The sequence below is a fragment of the Pungitius pungitius genome, chromosome 1, assembly GCF_949316345.1.
Source record: "Pungitius pungitius chromosome 1, fPunPun2.1, whole genome shotgun sequence".
Classification (NCBI taxonomy): domain Eukaryota; kingdom Metazoa; phylum Chordata; class Actinopteri; order Perciformes; family Gasterosteidae; genus Pungitius; species Pungitius pungitius.
Window position 1 is genome coordinate 13,586,169 of NC_084900.1, and position 14,264 is coordinate 13,600,432.

General features: G+C 44.6%; 1 protein-coding gene across 4 annotated transcripts in view; it reads left to right on the forward strand.

Annotated features, from left to right (window-relative positions):
* itpr3 (inositol 1,4,5-trisphosphate receptor, type 3) overlaps window positions 1-13,774 on the forward strand; it is a 161,468-nt gene extending 147,694 nt beyond the window's left edge. For 2 of the 4 annotated variants that reach the window (XM_062562094.1, XM_037479764.2), the window contains exons 41-60: window positions 26-201; window positions 270-429; window positions 812-1,017; window positions 1,173-1,373; window positions 1,494-1,604; window positions 1,948-2,043; window positions 2,134-2,235; window positions 2,339-2,422; window positions 2,641-2,754; window positions 3,636-3,828; window positions 4,005-4,124; window positions 5,302-5,477; window positions 6,909-7,073; window positions 7,196-7,385; window positions 7,812-7,904; window positions 8,857-8,975; window positions 9,234-9,399; window positions 10,673-10,833; window positions 10,922-11,083; window positions 13,092-13,774. In XM_062562094.1, the coding sequence (XP_062418078.1) occupies window positions 26-201; window positions 270-429; window positions 812-1,017; window positions 1,173-1,373; window positions 1,494-1,604; window positions 1,948-2,043; window positions 2,134-2,235; window positions 2,339-2,422; window positions 2,641-2,754; window positions 3,636-3,828; window positions 4,005-4,124; window positions 5,302-5,477; window positions 6,909-7,073; window positions 7,196-7,385; window positions 7,812-7,904; window positions 8,857-8,975; window positions 9,234-9,399; window positions 10,673-10,833; window positions 10,922-11,083; window positions 13,092-13,208 (2,912 nt within the window). In that variant the 3' untranslated portion in view covers window positions 13,209-13,774. The remainder of the gene's footprint in view (window positions 1-25; window positions 202-269; window positions 430-811; window positions 1,018-1,172; window positions 1,374-1,493; window positions 1,605-1,947; window positions 2,044-2,133; window positions 2,236-2,338; window positions 2,423-2,640; window positions 2,755-3,635; window positions 3,829-4,004; window positions 4,125-5,301; window positions 5,478-6,908; window positions 7,074-7,195; window positions 7,386-7,811; window positions 7,905-8,856; window positions 8,976-9,233; window positions 9,400-10,672; window positions 10,834-10,921; window positions 11,084-13,091) is intronic. The other 2 variants (XM_062562095.1, XM_062562096.1) reach the window with 1 other exon arrangement.
* Window positions 13,775-14,264: the final 490 nt, after the last annotated feature.

Consider the following 14,264-nt stretch of genomic DNA (forward strand, 5'->3'; position numbering starts at 1 on the left):
TTCATGACGTTGTGTCATTGATCAGGCGGGGAGCAGGAGCGGGACTGGGCGGCCGTGGCCTCCGTTCAGTGTCGCCTGGACAGAGAAGGAGGAACCAAGCTCTTCACCGACCTGGTCATGAGCTCCAAGAATGACAAGATCTTCCAGGAGAGCATCCAGCTGGCCATCTGTTTGCTGGAGGGGGGGAACACAGAGATACAGGTGAGTCTCCGCCTTCTTCCCACCCGAAGCTCCGCCCTCAACCCGCTAACCTCGACACTCTCCCGCAGAACTCCTTCTACAAGCTGATGATGGGAGACAACAAGTCGGAGAAGTTCTTCAAAGTTCTCCACGAGCGGATGAAGGAGGCGCAGACGGACATCAAGGCCACGGTGTCGGTGAACGTGGGCGAGATGACGCACAAGGCCAGTGAGAAGGAGCTGGAGACTGGTGAGACGGGTCATATGATGTACCTATCCAGGTATCCTGTTGTCATCGACTTTGGCTTTTATTCTTTTATCAAATCCTTTTTTATCCTTTTATCAATATCTTTTATGTTAAATATGTGCAGTTAAGACTGTGTTTACTTTTTGTTTTTATTGTATTATAGTTTCTTTATCAGCATTTCATTTCAAAGTAATTTGAACTCAGCTTCAGCTGTTTTTTAGTTTCCATCTGTCTGAAAATCCTCTGATTAGTTTTGATTTTGCTTTGTGAAATATTTAATTTTGAAAACCTGGATAAAAGCATCCTTTCGATAGGTGATTTTATGGATTGGATCTGGACAGACCTTAGAGTCAGCTGAAGGTGACGATGTACACACTCTGATCAGGTGGCTCGGCGGCCCTGGTGCTTCCTGGGACAGGAAGTCACCCGTTGTTGTCCCAGTCCATCGCCCCGGCGGCCTCCGCCCTGCCCGTCCCGCCGGCGGTGGAGCAGAGGGAGGTGGAGATGGAGATGGGGCCGGCCGTGACCATCATGAAACCCATCCTGAGGTTCCTGCAGCTGCTCTGTGAGAACCACAACCACGACCTGCAGGTCAGTACACAAGGGGAGCTTAGCTTAGCATAGACAAGGAAATGTTTCGAGTTTCGATTGACCAACGACACGTAAATTACCCATAATTCAGTGGGATTGCAATTGATTCTGATCCATAAATCTGCAGTAAGACAATAGAGTCACTCTTTTTCCAGAACTTCCTGCGATGTCAGAACAACAAAACCAACTACAACCTGGTGTGCGAGACGCTTCAGTTTCTGGACATCATGTGTGGAAGCACCACCGGGGGCCTGGGCCTGCTGGGCCTCTACATCAACGAATCAAATGTCCACCTGATCACTCAGACCTTGGAGACACTCACTGAGTACTGCCAGGGCCCGTGCCAGGAGAACCAGGTAGACCGGAGGACCGGTGCATCACAGGGAGTCACCAAACCACCGTGAACATGCAAGCTCAGTCCGTGTGTGTGTGTGTGTGTGTGTGTGTGTGCGTGTGTGTGTGCGCGTGTGTTGTAGACCTGCATCGTGACCCACGAGTCCAACGGCATCGACATCATCACAGCGCTGATCCTGAATGACATCAGTCCTCTGTGTCGGTATCGGATGGAGATGGTGCTCCAGCTGAAGGTGCGTTGCTCCACCTGCAGGCACGGTGCCGGGAATCAGTGAGGTCATACCAGTCCACCAGGGGGTGACTCCTCTGGTCCCATAGAAGTCAATACAGCATAAAGTTAATTTAGCGGACCACGCTGCTACCCGCTGATTGACAGGTGTCTAACACACCATTTCACTCGCAAGGATCCCGCACACCAACTGAACTGTTTAACAATTGTGTTTGCAAGATGTGAGCGATAGGAAAGAAAAAGCAATAAAAATGTTAATCAGATGTTGTCATTGGCAGATTGTGTGAATTTGTAATAGTCTGATCCTTGTGAGCCTGTTGTTTGTCTGTTTCCTTCCCGGTTGCCAGGATAACGCCTCCAAGCTGCTGTTGGCTCTGATGGAGAGTCGCCATGACAGCGAGAACGCAGAGAGGATCCTGTTCAACCTCCGACCTCGAGAGCTGGTCAGGTCCCTTCTCAACAGATTAGGGGTCAAGTGTGTGTTAGTGATGTGTGCTCAGACATTAAGTGTGTGTGTCTGTGTGTGTGCGTAGGTAGAGGTGATAAAGAAGGCCTACCAACAGGACAGTGAGTGTGAGGGGGGGGAGGTTTCTCCCCGCGAGGTGGGACACAACATCTACATCCTGGCTCAGCAGGTGACTAAACACAGCCTCCTCATTGGCTGCCTTGGAGGTCTCACTCCCCTCCTGGTTCTGTCCATAACTTTTTTCTCCCGTTTGTTTGTTTGTTTGTTTACAGCTGGCCAGACACAACAAGCTCCTCCAGAACCTCCTGAAACCTCAGAAGAACAGTAAAGAGGGAGAGGAGGGAATCTCCTCTATGGTAAAGCCTTCAGCCACCTACCTAATATTCATCCATTGATCCAATCATTCATTCATTCATCCAATCATCCATTCATCCAGCCATTCATCCATTCATTTATTCCTCCAATCATCCACCTTTCCATCCTTTTATCCAGAAATAAATCCATCAATCCGCCCACGTATTCATCCGTTCATCCATCTATCGTTGATTTTCTTTGTGTTTTGTTCTATCTTCAGTTGAACAACCTGAACAACCGCCCTCTGTCCCAGATGTTGAAGTCTTCAGCTCCAGCTGCTGTGGTGGAACAGGACCCTCTGGAGTACTACGACCTGCTCACCTCACAGATAGAGGTACTGGTACTAATTGTCACTAATACCACTAATAATACTAATTCTACTACGTCTTAACTTCAACTTCATTGTTACAATGCAGGCTTTAAGGAATGCATATTTAAAAATAGGCAGTAACAGCTAGCTATATTTGTTTCTAATTCCATTTCATTGTATTTTATTATTTTATTTTTATTCTTTTTCTCATCAAACTGCACCAATCACTAGAACAGATTGCTGCATGCGTAACATACGTGGCAATATACGGCTTCTGATTCTGATCTTATTCTGATTCTAATAATAGGCGGTAACAGGTGGCAATATGCAGTAACAGATGGTAATAGGCAGGAACAGACAGTAAAAGGTGGTAATAAGCAGTAACAGGCAGTATTTTGCAGTAATAGGTGGTAATCGGCAGTAATAAGCAGTAACAGGTGGTAATAAGCAGTAACAGGCATTAATAGGCAGTAACAGGTGGTAATAAGCAGTAACAGGCAGTAATAGGCAGTAATAGGTAGTAACTGGTGGTAATATGCGCTGGGAACCGCAAGTTCGAATCCCGGGTGCTCCATGTGCCATGTCAAAGTGTCCCTGAGCAAGACACCTGACCCCCAATTGCTCCCCTGGCAAATTGTAACACATGCAATGTAAGTCGCTTTGGATAAAAGCATGAGTTAAATGTAATGTAATGTAATGAGCAGTAACAGGCAGTAAAAGGTGGTAATATGCAGTAACAGGTGGTAGTAGGCAGTAACAGGCAGTAACAGGTGGAAATATGCAGTAAAAGGTGGAAATATGTAGTAACAGGTGGTAATAGGCAGTAACAGCCAGTAACAGGTAGTGCCAAAGACTGGCTCTATATGCTCCAGCCCTTATGAAGTAACACCTGATCACATCTCCAGATCGTCCGTGACGACCGCAGCATGGAGCAGATCGTGTTTCCGGTTCATCCCATCTGTGAGTTTCTGACCGAGGAGTCAAAGACCAGAGTGTTCAACACCACAGAGCAAGACGAGCAGGGGTCAAAGGTCACGCACTTCTTCGAGCAAACCTCCTTCCTGCACGGGGAGATGGAGTGGCAGAAGAAGCTGAGGAGTAAGCACATGCACACACAAAGGGTGTATTCTTTTTACACGATCAGCTGAAGACCAGTAAACACAACTCATGTGTCAACTTAAATGTGTGTGTTTTTTTGTGTATGTGTGTGTGTGTGTTTGTTCATGTGTGTGTATGTGTGTGTGTTTGTTCGCATGCGTATGTGTGTGGTGCAGGTATGCCGGTGTTGTACTGGTTCTCCGGGAGGATGTCGCTGTGGGGAACCATCTCCTTCAACCTCGCCGTCTTCATCAACCTCATCATCGCCTTCTTCTACCCCTACGCTTCAGGACAAGGTACCGCTGATACTGCGTGTACTACTGGTACTGAAAGTACTGCTGGTACACAGAATGTCACGGTTTGGGTCTGCTTCCTGTTTTATTTTGTAGTTTCATGTCTCTTGTGTTCCTGGGTAACTTCACTTCCTGGCTTGTCCTGTCTTCCCCTGTGATTGTCTGCTGTGTCAATGATCGTTTCCACCTGTGTTCAATCATCTGCACCTCCCTTGTGTATTTAAGCCCTGTCAGTCTCTTGTCTCATGTCGCGTCATTGTTTCCTGTTACCTGGTCAGGTTGGTGGATGTCGGTTATGTTTGGTATTATTAAAGAACACTTTGTTTTTTGGTAACTCTGCTTTTGAGTCCTCTCTGCCTGCCTTCGACCCGCACCCTCCCGTGACACAGAAAACATTGAGTCACAAACATTGAGTCACAAAGGATACCTCAGGACCCTCAGCCATATTTTCGGCCCCTGCTTTATGTTGCGTACCATAATATAATGTGCAAGCATAAGGTCTATGTGAATAATCTACGTTCATTTCAGTATGTTGCAGGCTGAGAGTAAATAAATCTCAAATGTAAAGGTTCCAGGTTTGCCTGAAATAAAAATCTCTTTGGGGAGGTTTCTCCTGTGGAGGGGTGCTGTTATAGATCTAATTCTCTACACCATCACAGCACAATATGTCAACATTCTCTGTGCAAAGGTTGATCTAGAGATTATTTCAGTACAGACATTTCAGGCGAGATCTGTGGAATTTAGTTTTTTGGTTGGTTTGTAGTGCTGAAAGTGAGATTGACAGCACTGTTAGCCAACCAGGATCAGCAGAGTGCTGAAGCACCCAGACTGATTTGACTAACACATGAAGTCACATGTTTTACCGCGTTGTTTTTTTGCTTTTAGTGATGGTTGAATGTCTCTGGAAGCGGCGCGCTGTGTGCTTTCTCTAGTGATGTCCTTTGTGCGTTTTGCTCGAGGCGGTGAAATGCTTCAAAGGGTTTGCTCTTTCGTGTCTCCTGGATTATTAGTTGGTCATTCATTGAGTTGTTATTTGGATTGTTTTGGAGCATTAAAATGTGGCCAACAGGTTATTGTGGCCCCACTTCTTTTGATGTGCAGCATCACTTCTCTGAAACCACCTCGGTCCCCTGATCAGGTGACTTGCGCCCATCAATGACTCATAATCCCCCCTCCTCAGCGGGGGCCATCGATGACTCCCTGCTGCTGATGCTGTTCTGGATCCTGGCGGGCCTCTCGGTTCTGGGTCTGTTCTCTCAGCGGTACGGCCTGCAGCCTCTCACCATCGCTCTGATCCTCCGCTCCATCTACCACCTCGGCATCGGCAACACACTCATCCTGCTGGGCTCCCTCAACGTGAGCAAGACTCCATTACCCATCAGCCACCTGGGCAGCTTCTGCAATGCAGTAGAACGTACTACATGTACCTCTTAGATGTAGAGGGGTAGAACGTACTACATGTACCTCTTAGATGTAGAAGGGTAGAACGTACTACATGTACCTCTAAGATGTAGAGCAGTAGAACGTACTACATGTACCTCTAAGATGTAGAGCAGTAGAACGTACTACATGTACCTCTAAGATGTAGAACGTATTACATGTACCTCTGAGATGTAGAAGAGTAGAACGTACTACATGTACCTCTAAGATGTAGAAGGGTAGAACGTACTACATGTACCTCTAAGATGTAGAAGGGTAGAACGTACTACATGTACCTCTAAGATGTAGAGCAGTAGAACGTACTACATGTACCTCTAAGATGTAGAGCAGTAGAACGTACTACATGTACCTCTAAGATGTAGAACGTATTACATGTACCTCTGAGATGTAGAAGAGTAGAACGTACTACATGTACCTCTAAGATGTAGAGCAGTAGAACGTACTACATGTACCTCTAAGATGTAGAACGTACTACATGTACCTCTTAGATGTAGAAGGGTAGAACGTACTACATGTACCTCTAAGATGTAGAGCAGTAGAACGTACTACATGTACCTCTAAGATGTAGAGCAGTAGAACGTACTACATGTACCTCTAAGATGTAGAACGTATTACATGTACCTCTGAGATGTAGAAGAGTAGAACGTACTACATGTACCTCTAAGATGTAGAGCAGTAGAACGTACTACATGTACCTCTAAGATGTAGAACGTATTACATGTACCTCTGAGATGTAGAGCACTAGAACGTACTACATGTACCTCTGAGATGTAGAGCACTAGAACGTACTACATGTACCTCTGAGATGTAGAGCACTAGAACGTACTACATGTACCTCTGAGATGTAGAGCACTAGAACGTACTACATGTACCTCTGAGATGTAGAGCACTAGAACGTACTACATGTACCTCTGAGATGTAGAGCACTAGAACGTACTACATGTACCTCTGAGATGTAGAGCACTAGAACGTACTACATGTACCTCTGAGATGTAGAGCACTAGAACATACTACATGTACCTCTGAGATGTAGAGCAGTAGAACGTACTACGGGTACCTCTGAGATGTAGAGCAGTAGAACGTACTACGTGTACCTCTGAGATGTAGAGCAGTAGAACGTACTACATGTACCTCTGAGATGTAGAGCAGTAGAACGTACTACATGTAGTTGATAATTAGGAAGTAGCGCAAACATGGAAATACTTGTGTAGATTTTAAATAATTAAACTATTTTTTTTTCTTGACTAAATGTACTTGGTAACATTCCACTAATGCTGTGAAATATTTATCAAATATCACTAAAGAATTCTCCTCATCACCCCTGTCTTCTCCTCCTGTCCCCCCCAGCTGATCAACAAGGTGGTGTTTGTGGTGAGCTTTGTGGGAAACAACGGGACGTTTATTATGGGATACAAAGCCATGGTGATGGACGTGGAGTTCATCTACCACCTGGCCTACGTCCTCACCTCCACCCTGGGACTGTTTGTCCACGAGCTCTTCTACAGCATCCTGGTAAGAGTCTCGCCTGTCCGTCTCTCATTTGTCCCCCACCTGTCCTCAACTCAACTGTACTCACCCATCTCACCTGCCCCTCACCTACCCTTCCCCCGTCTCTGTTTCACCTGTCCCCCCAGCTGTTTGACCTGATCTACCGGGAGGAGACCCTGTTCAACGTGATAAAGAGCGTGACCCGTAACGGGCGCTCCATCCTGCTGACGGCTCTGCTGGCGCTTATCTTGGTCTACCTGTTCTCCATCGTGGGCTTCCTGTGCCTGAAGGACGACTTCATCATGGAGGTGGACCCGCTGCTCCAGCTGGCTGCAGGTAGTTGAACTTTCACCCCTTACCTCTGCTCCTGGGACAGATCACGGCCCTCTGAGCCCAGGAATATTACAACAGTGTTATAGAGTAAAACCATATATTTAATAGGATATGATTTATTTAATAGCAGCATTACATTACAAACAACATAAATAGAAAATGTGATGGTGTGGATGGGTTTGTTTACCTTTGACCCCTAAAAAATATAAATATTGATGTTCATAGGACCATAGTTCGGTCTTTATTGTCATTGGGACATAAACAAGTCGTCAAAATAAGGACGAATAAAGTGATTTTATTGTTTTATTCAGTGAATGTCAAATAACTTTCTACTTAAATAGTATGTCCCTGTAGCAAAGCTCCCTATTTATTGTTCTTTAACATCTCATCGTCTGGTGTGTCTCTCTGTGTCTCTGTGTTTTTCTCCAGCTCCTCAGCAGAATGAGGCCTCTCAGGACTTCCTCAAGTCGTGTTCTACTGACGGAGTCAGCTGCTCCTCGGAGGCCGTTGCCGAGGACGAAGGTGAGAGTCTCTTTAGTAACCAGGCGTAACCACCAGTGTTGGGAAAGTTCACTTTCTACATGAACTAGTTCAAAGTTTAGTTCACAAATTATAAAATGAACTAGTTCAGTTCATAGTTTAAACTTCAAAATTTTTGAACTAAGTTCAAGCTATTATTTTTTCAAAATTATTGCCACAGCCCATATAGAACCACAGACAGCAATTATTTTATCAGTTTTAACACTGAAGCTATGCATCAGATTTAATCTTCATATCCAATTTTGAATCCTTATCCAACCAGGGTTCACATTAGCATTGAGGGGACAGCGTTTCCCCTTTGTTGCTTTAATGTTGCTGTCTATTCACTCCACACTAGCAGCAGCTGCAGCGTTCACCCCTACAGTACATTCTCAAACACATGCTGCTTTAATGGTCAATTTTAAATAAAGAATATAAACAGGAAAGTTATCATTAAGGTGCAAATGTTTACAAAGAAAGGTCAGATTCCTCCCATTCTCACCGACCTTGTCAGTAACTTCATAAAACTCTTTTAAATTATTATACGCCGCCTCTTTGCTACATGCTGCTGTCGCCTCCATGCATTTTTTTTTTTTTTTGATGACGCATGCGCGATGCGACACTGGTGGCTGGTGTTGCCAGATTGGGTGTTTTTTCCGCTACTTATTAAGGCGCGTTTACGGTGTGTTTTCTATAGAAATCTGGAATCCTATTTGAAAAACGTTAACCTGAAAGAACGCGCCGTTCATAGACACCAGAATGAACGAGTTCACAGTGACGTTCATCGGGCATTAATACAGTACGTTCAGTTCACGTTCACCCAGAATATGAACGAGTTCATGAACTATCGTTCAATGAACGCGTTCAGGCACAACACTGGTAACCACCACGTCATCGCTGCGGCAATGTGATCATCATGACAACGACCACGTGTGCGTTGTCTTGTGTCTTCCAGCAGAGCCGGACGCAGAGCGAGCATGCGACACCCTGCTGATGTGCATCGTCACCGTGCTGAACCACGGGCTGAGGAACGGAGGGGGGGTTGGGGACGTGCTGCGTAAACCCTCCAAGAACGTAAGGACACAAACAAACACGCACACACACGCACGCATGCACACAAACGGTCACAAAGTCAGTGGAGCCAGAACCCCGATGGACTGAGGTGGACGTCTCCTTATAACCCCCCTCCAAAAAAACAAAAACAGGATCACTGTTTTTTTGGATTAAATCCAAAGTAGGAAACAGAACACCTATTTCCCTTTTATCATCATGAGCAGATGGTCCTAAAAGTCTACTATTTTTAAATAAACGTGTGTGTGTGTGTGTGCGCAGGAGCCGTTGTTTGCGGCGCGTGTCGTTTACGACCTGCTCTTCTACTTCATCGTCATCATCATCGTCCTCAACCTGATCTTCGGCGTAATCATCGACACATTTGCAGACTTGAGGAGCGAGAAGCAGAAGAAGGAGGAGGTGCTGAAGACCACGTGCTTCATCTGCGGTGGGTTGTTAACATCTGGATGTCCAGTGATGTTCTGGTTGTTAACATCTGGATGTTCAGTAATTTTTTGGTTGTTAACATCTGGATGTTAAGTAATGTTTTGGTTGTTAACATCTTTAGGCCCAGTGGTGTTCTGGTTGTTAACATCTGGATGTTCAGTGGTGTTCTGGTTGTTAACATCTGGATGTTCAGTGGTGTTCTGGTTGTTAACATCTGGATGTTCAGTAGGGTTGGGTATCGAGAATCGAGAATCGATTGGAATCGGAACTAGCTTTGCGATTTACCCGGTATCGTTCAAAAGTTTAAAATTCGATTCCTAGTTTCGATTCTCAGTCCGCCGGCGCCGACCGGAAATAGAAACCGCTGAACACCAACGAAGAAGCGTCCACCGGCGTGTTGGCGTAACAGCGCGATCGAACATGTATAGCGTGCGTCGGCGTTTCAAAGTGTGGTTACACTTCTCGAAACAAACCGAAAACTCGGCAAAAAACTCCCGGTTGTTGTGAATTTGTGACGCATCGGACCAGTGCGCGCGCGGGTGCCGGGTGGCGTGAGCGGAGCGGTCCTCTGTTAAAATGACCAGTGAGGCTGGTGCTGCAAAAAAAAAAAAAGATTGAACTAGCCCTCCCCGCGTCGACCGCCAGCAGCCCCCCGTCAGCGAAAGTGTCCCTGATTTGGGGTTGGGAGAGTTGCGCGCGCCCCCCCCCCCCCCCCTCCGTGTGCCCCGTGTTTGACGCGCTGCCTCTTCCTCTGATTCCAAGGGTTCGTCCATCAGTGGGAGCAAGGTAACGTTTAAGTACCTGCAGTATCACACACTCACGTGTAAATGTGTTTTTGTGAGGTTTCAAAAATAAAGCTCTCTGGAGGAAAGTGTACCCCTGTTAAAATATATTCATAATTTATAATGTTTATACAATATTCAAGTTCATAGTTTGATATTTATATTGTAGTTGAAAACAGCCCTGTTAGAAATTCATAGTAAAGTTAATAAAAAGTTCATAGAATTAACATTGGAGAAGGTCAGACTATTTCCTTCAGAAAGACCCTTGGTTAGCTAGCTCATTTAAAATATCTTAAACTTAAACTTTTTTGACCCTGTCTCTTAAAAGAATCGGAATCGAGAATCGCTGGGAACCGGAATCGAAACCAGGAATCGAAATCGGAATCGGAATCGCTCAAATTCAAACGATACCCAACCCTAATGTTCAGTGATGTTCTGGTTGTTAACATCTGGCGGCCAGAAAGTTGACGCTGTGGCTTCTTTGTCCCTCAGGTCTGGAGAGAGACAAGTTTGACAACAAAACGGTGTCCTTCGAGGAGCACATCAAGCTGGAGCACAATATCTGGAACTACCTGTACTTCATTGTCTTGGTGCGTGAGAAGAACAAGACGGACTACACTGGACCCGAGAGCTACGTGGCCCACATGATCAAAGTAAAGCAACCGCCGTCCAATAGGAACGCTGCAGAAGCTTCTTCTTCTTCTTCTCCTTCATTTCCTCCTTCTTCTCCTTCTGTCAAAGAACAACAACCTGGACTGGTTCCCACGGATGCAGGCGATGTCTCTGGTGGTAACCGACGGCGACGGGGAGCAGAACGAGATGAGGATGCTGCAGGACAAGCTGGCGTCGACGATGAAGGTGGTGATCACGCTGACCACCCAGCTGACGGAGCTGAAGGAGCAGGTACACACACACACACAGTACACACTTGTCAGTGGCGTATCCAGAACATTTTTACTGGGGTGGCCAAGATGGGACACAAAGCTAGTGTGGGGTGGCCATGGTAGACGGCGCTGTCCCCATCTAAGCAGCAATTTAACAGAACCTATATACATCCCGTTACATATACATAAACAATTGTAACAAAAACCAAACAAATCTTAACTCCAAACAAAGTATATACTACGAAGTAATGTTATGTGAACCTTTAAACTCTCATGAACAATAGAGGATTCTAATAATAGTAACAGTGCAATAGAGGTAGCTAGTTCTTGCTTTTGCTCTTTCTGCTGCTACAAAATGCTTTCACATAGAGCCAAGACCACAAGACAAGACTTAAAGTCCAAGTCTGTCAGTCTGTCATCTGTCATTGTTGTGCGCAAATGGGTCTTGATGAGTTTAAGAGCTGAGAAGTTGCGCTCACATGCGCTACTGCTTACCGGGGGGCTATGGCTATCTTGCACAGACGAAAAAGCTCGTGAAAAACATCCTTATGAGGTTCAAGGAACACTGTAAGTTCAACAATACCGGACAAGTTTGGCATTCCACTTTGCTGTTTCCTTTGCAAAAGCCTCCTTGTCTGGCGGAGTTCATGACTGAGATCTTCAGAGTCACTTTCATAAATTTCTCCCAGGCGAAAGACTGCTTCCTCTTGAAGGAAACATCTGCTTTTGGGGTCCAAAGCTTGTATTCCTCTCATTATTTCACAATTGTCTTTGGAGAAGCGCCTGTCTAAGTCTCCAAGTATGGTGTCCACAATGGGGTAGAAGATTGTCCTCCTAAAGGAATCCTTGTCACCATCGTTACGTTTGCGCTGACCCAATGTAGAGGTTATGACAGACCCACCAAGTCTGGATTTAACGTTTTGAGACCTCTTTTTCTCTGCATTTTCAAGGGCTATATTGCACTTTGTGGCAGTGTCTAAAATACTTTTCCACAGATTGTCAACAAATGTTTCACTTCTGTACTCCTGAAATGAGTCTTTGCACTTACTAAATCCACTGCCATGGCAAGGTCAAGTGAAGGAGATTGGAGGGTGTCAGACAGCACCTTTGCATCCCCAAGGAGCCTTCGAAAGGTTGCAAGAAGACTGACAACGCTTAGGTCTAGCTGAGTCAGCAAACCTCGAGCATCTACAGATCTTTCCCCACTATTTTCTATAGCAATAATATGTGAACTGTGAAGATGAGCTAATTGATACAGACAAAAAGTCCTTTATCTCCAAGAGCAAAAAGTCTTTAAACAGCCCTTAAATCACAGAGCAAATAAATAAGTTACAGCTTGTTCTTGTGTTATAGCTACTTAAATCTAGACTGTCACACTATATTTCAGACACTGTTAGCTCTATTGAACACACATCTGCAAACAAACACCCTCAGTCTTCAGTCCAGAAAACAGCATTTCATGGTGGTATCCTAATAATTAAAAAAAATAAAATGCTAATGTTCAACCTTAACTTGGTTTGCAGGCTGCTAAGCTAGCCAGCTAGTGCAGTGTAGTTCGACTTTTAGCTGCTACTTAGTGCTAGATAAAGTTTTCCTACACATTCAGAGGGAACAACGATATAACTAAACATTAAATTACCATACCTCTCAATCGACAGATTCCGGCGTTTTTATCGTTGTATCGTCGCTGTTGTAAACTGACCGTCCTCCTGTTTCACGGACCAGCCACCTGACCTGCATGGCCAAACGTCCGCTGAACAGAAATCAGCTCTCACAGCCTCAGTATGACCATTACTGTGTTGGTTAAAAATGTAAAACTGACCCTAAATCAGCCACCCCCCCAGAATCGCCATTGACACATGTACTTCTTTGATGCTTTTATTTTTCTAATTCTTTTCAACATAAACTTTAAAAACAAGACATATAATAACGAGCATTGTGTACATATTTGTTTATGTATGAAGCCAATATATATTTATACATCTGTGTATATAAGCGCTCTCTCTGTACTTCCTGTGTTCCTGCAGATGACCGAGCAGAGGAAGAGGAGGCAGAGGATGGGATTCGCTGACCACCAATCAGGAGCCGGCGCCGCGCTGCCACCGAGCGCCGCGGGGGGGAACCACCAGATGTACAAATCATAAACCCAATGCAGAAAATATCGGTAGAGGGTTAACTTGAGCCATAAAAACACAGATTTCCAGTTAGCTTTAGCTTTAGCTCCGGATGTGTAAAAGAAAGAACTGGTTTGGTTCATCCTCCTTCAGTCTCTGTTTCTGGGTCATTGTGAGACTTTAGGAAGATGTTGTTGTGATTCTAGTTTGGGCCACAAGAGGCAACAACACCTCACGCTGCGACATCGTCCATGTAATGAGGTTATTTTAGCTTCAGTGGACGGTTCATTGTTAAAATGAACAACACAACAAAGCAGTAGAATGTTTTTGAAATTTAGAGAAAAAAGGAAGGATCCATTGGAGCCAAATCCAGGTCAAAAGTTTTGTTAATTCGAAAAAAAAATGTGAATCTGAAAGTTCAGGTTTTGTTGTTGAACATTGAAAAATGCAACACTGTATTCAAAATAAAAATAAGTGGACAAAAAATATTTTTTCTTTTAACACTGTAGCTAGCTCAGTACAGACACTGGATTATACTAAAATAATCTTTACTGTATCTCTTCACAGACAGGTACACACTGAGCTGGGGGGGGGGGGGGGGGGGGTGGAGACCATGCATCTTCATAACAATGAAATATTTACTGAGGATTAAAGTGCATTTACTCTACTGTGTGGTTTTGTTGAAGTGAACTTGTTCTTAAATATACATTAAATACCACCAGAACTATGCTTTACACTAATGTACGTTTCATATGTACTTTATATAAGTACTTTATAGATGTACTTTCTACTGCACTGTCAGTACAGACAGGGTTTTGTGTTTTCCTTGGCAGATACTTAATAAAATGTAGAAATCGTATTAATATTACGTCAGAAAAAGACAAAGAAATGACATTTCAGGTTGAAAAACAACAAACAAATATACATGTTTTGTAGTATTTCCTGCAGTTATCTATAAATAAATCAAACCATTGTGTGTGGGGGGGAACCAGTGGGATCATGAATAATTACAGCCAAACAATAGAACATGTAACATAATACAAGAACAATTCTGCAGTGAGAAAGAGGGACGCTGATGACGACCTC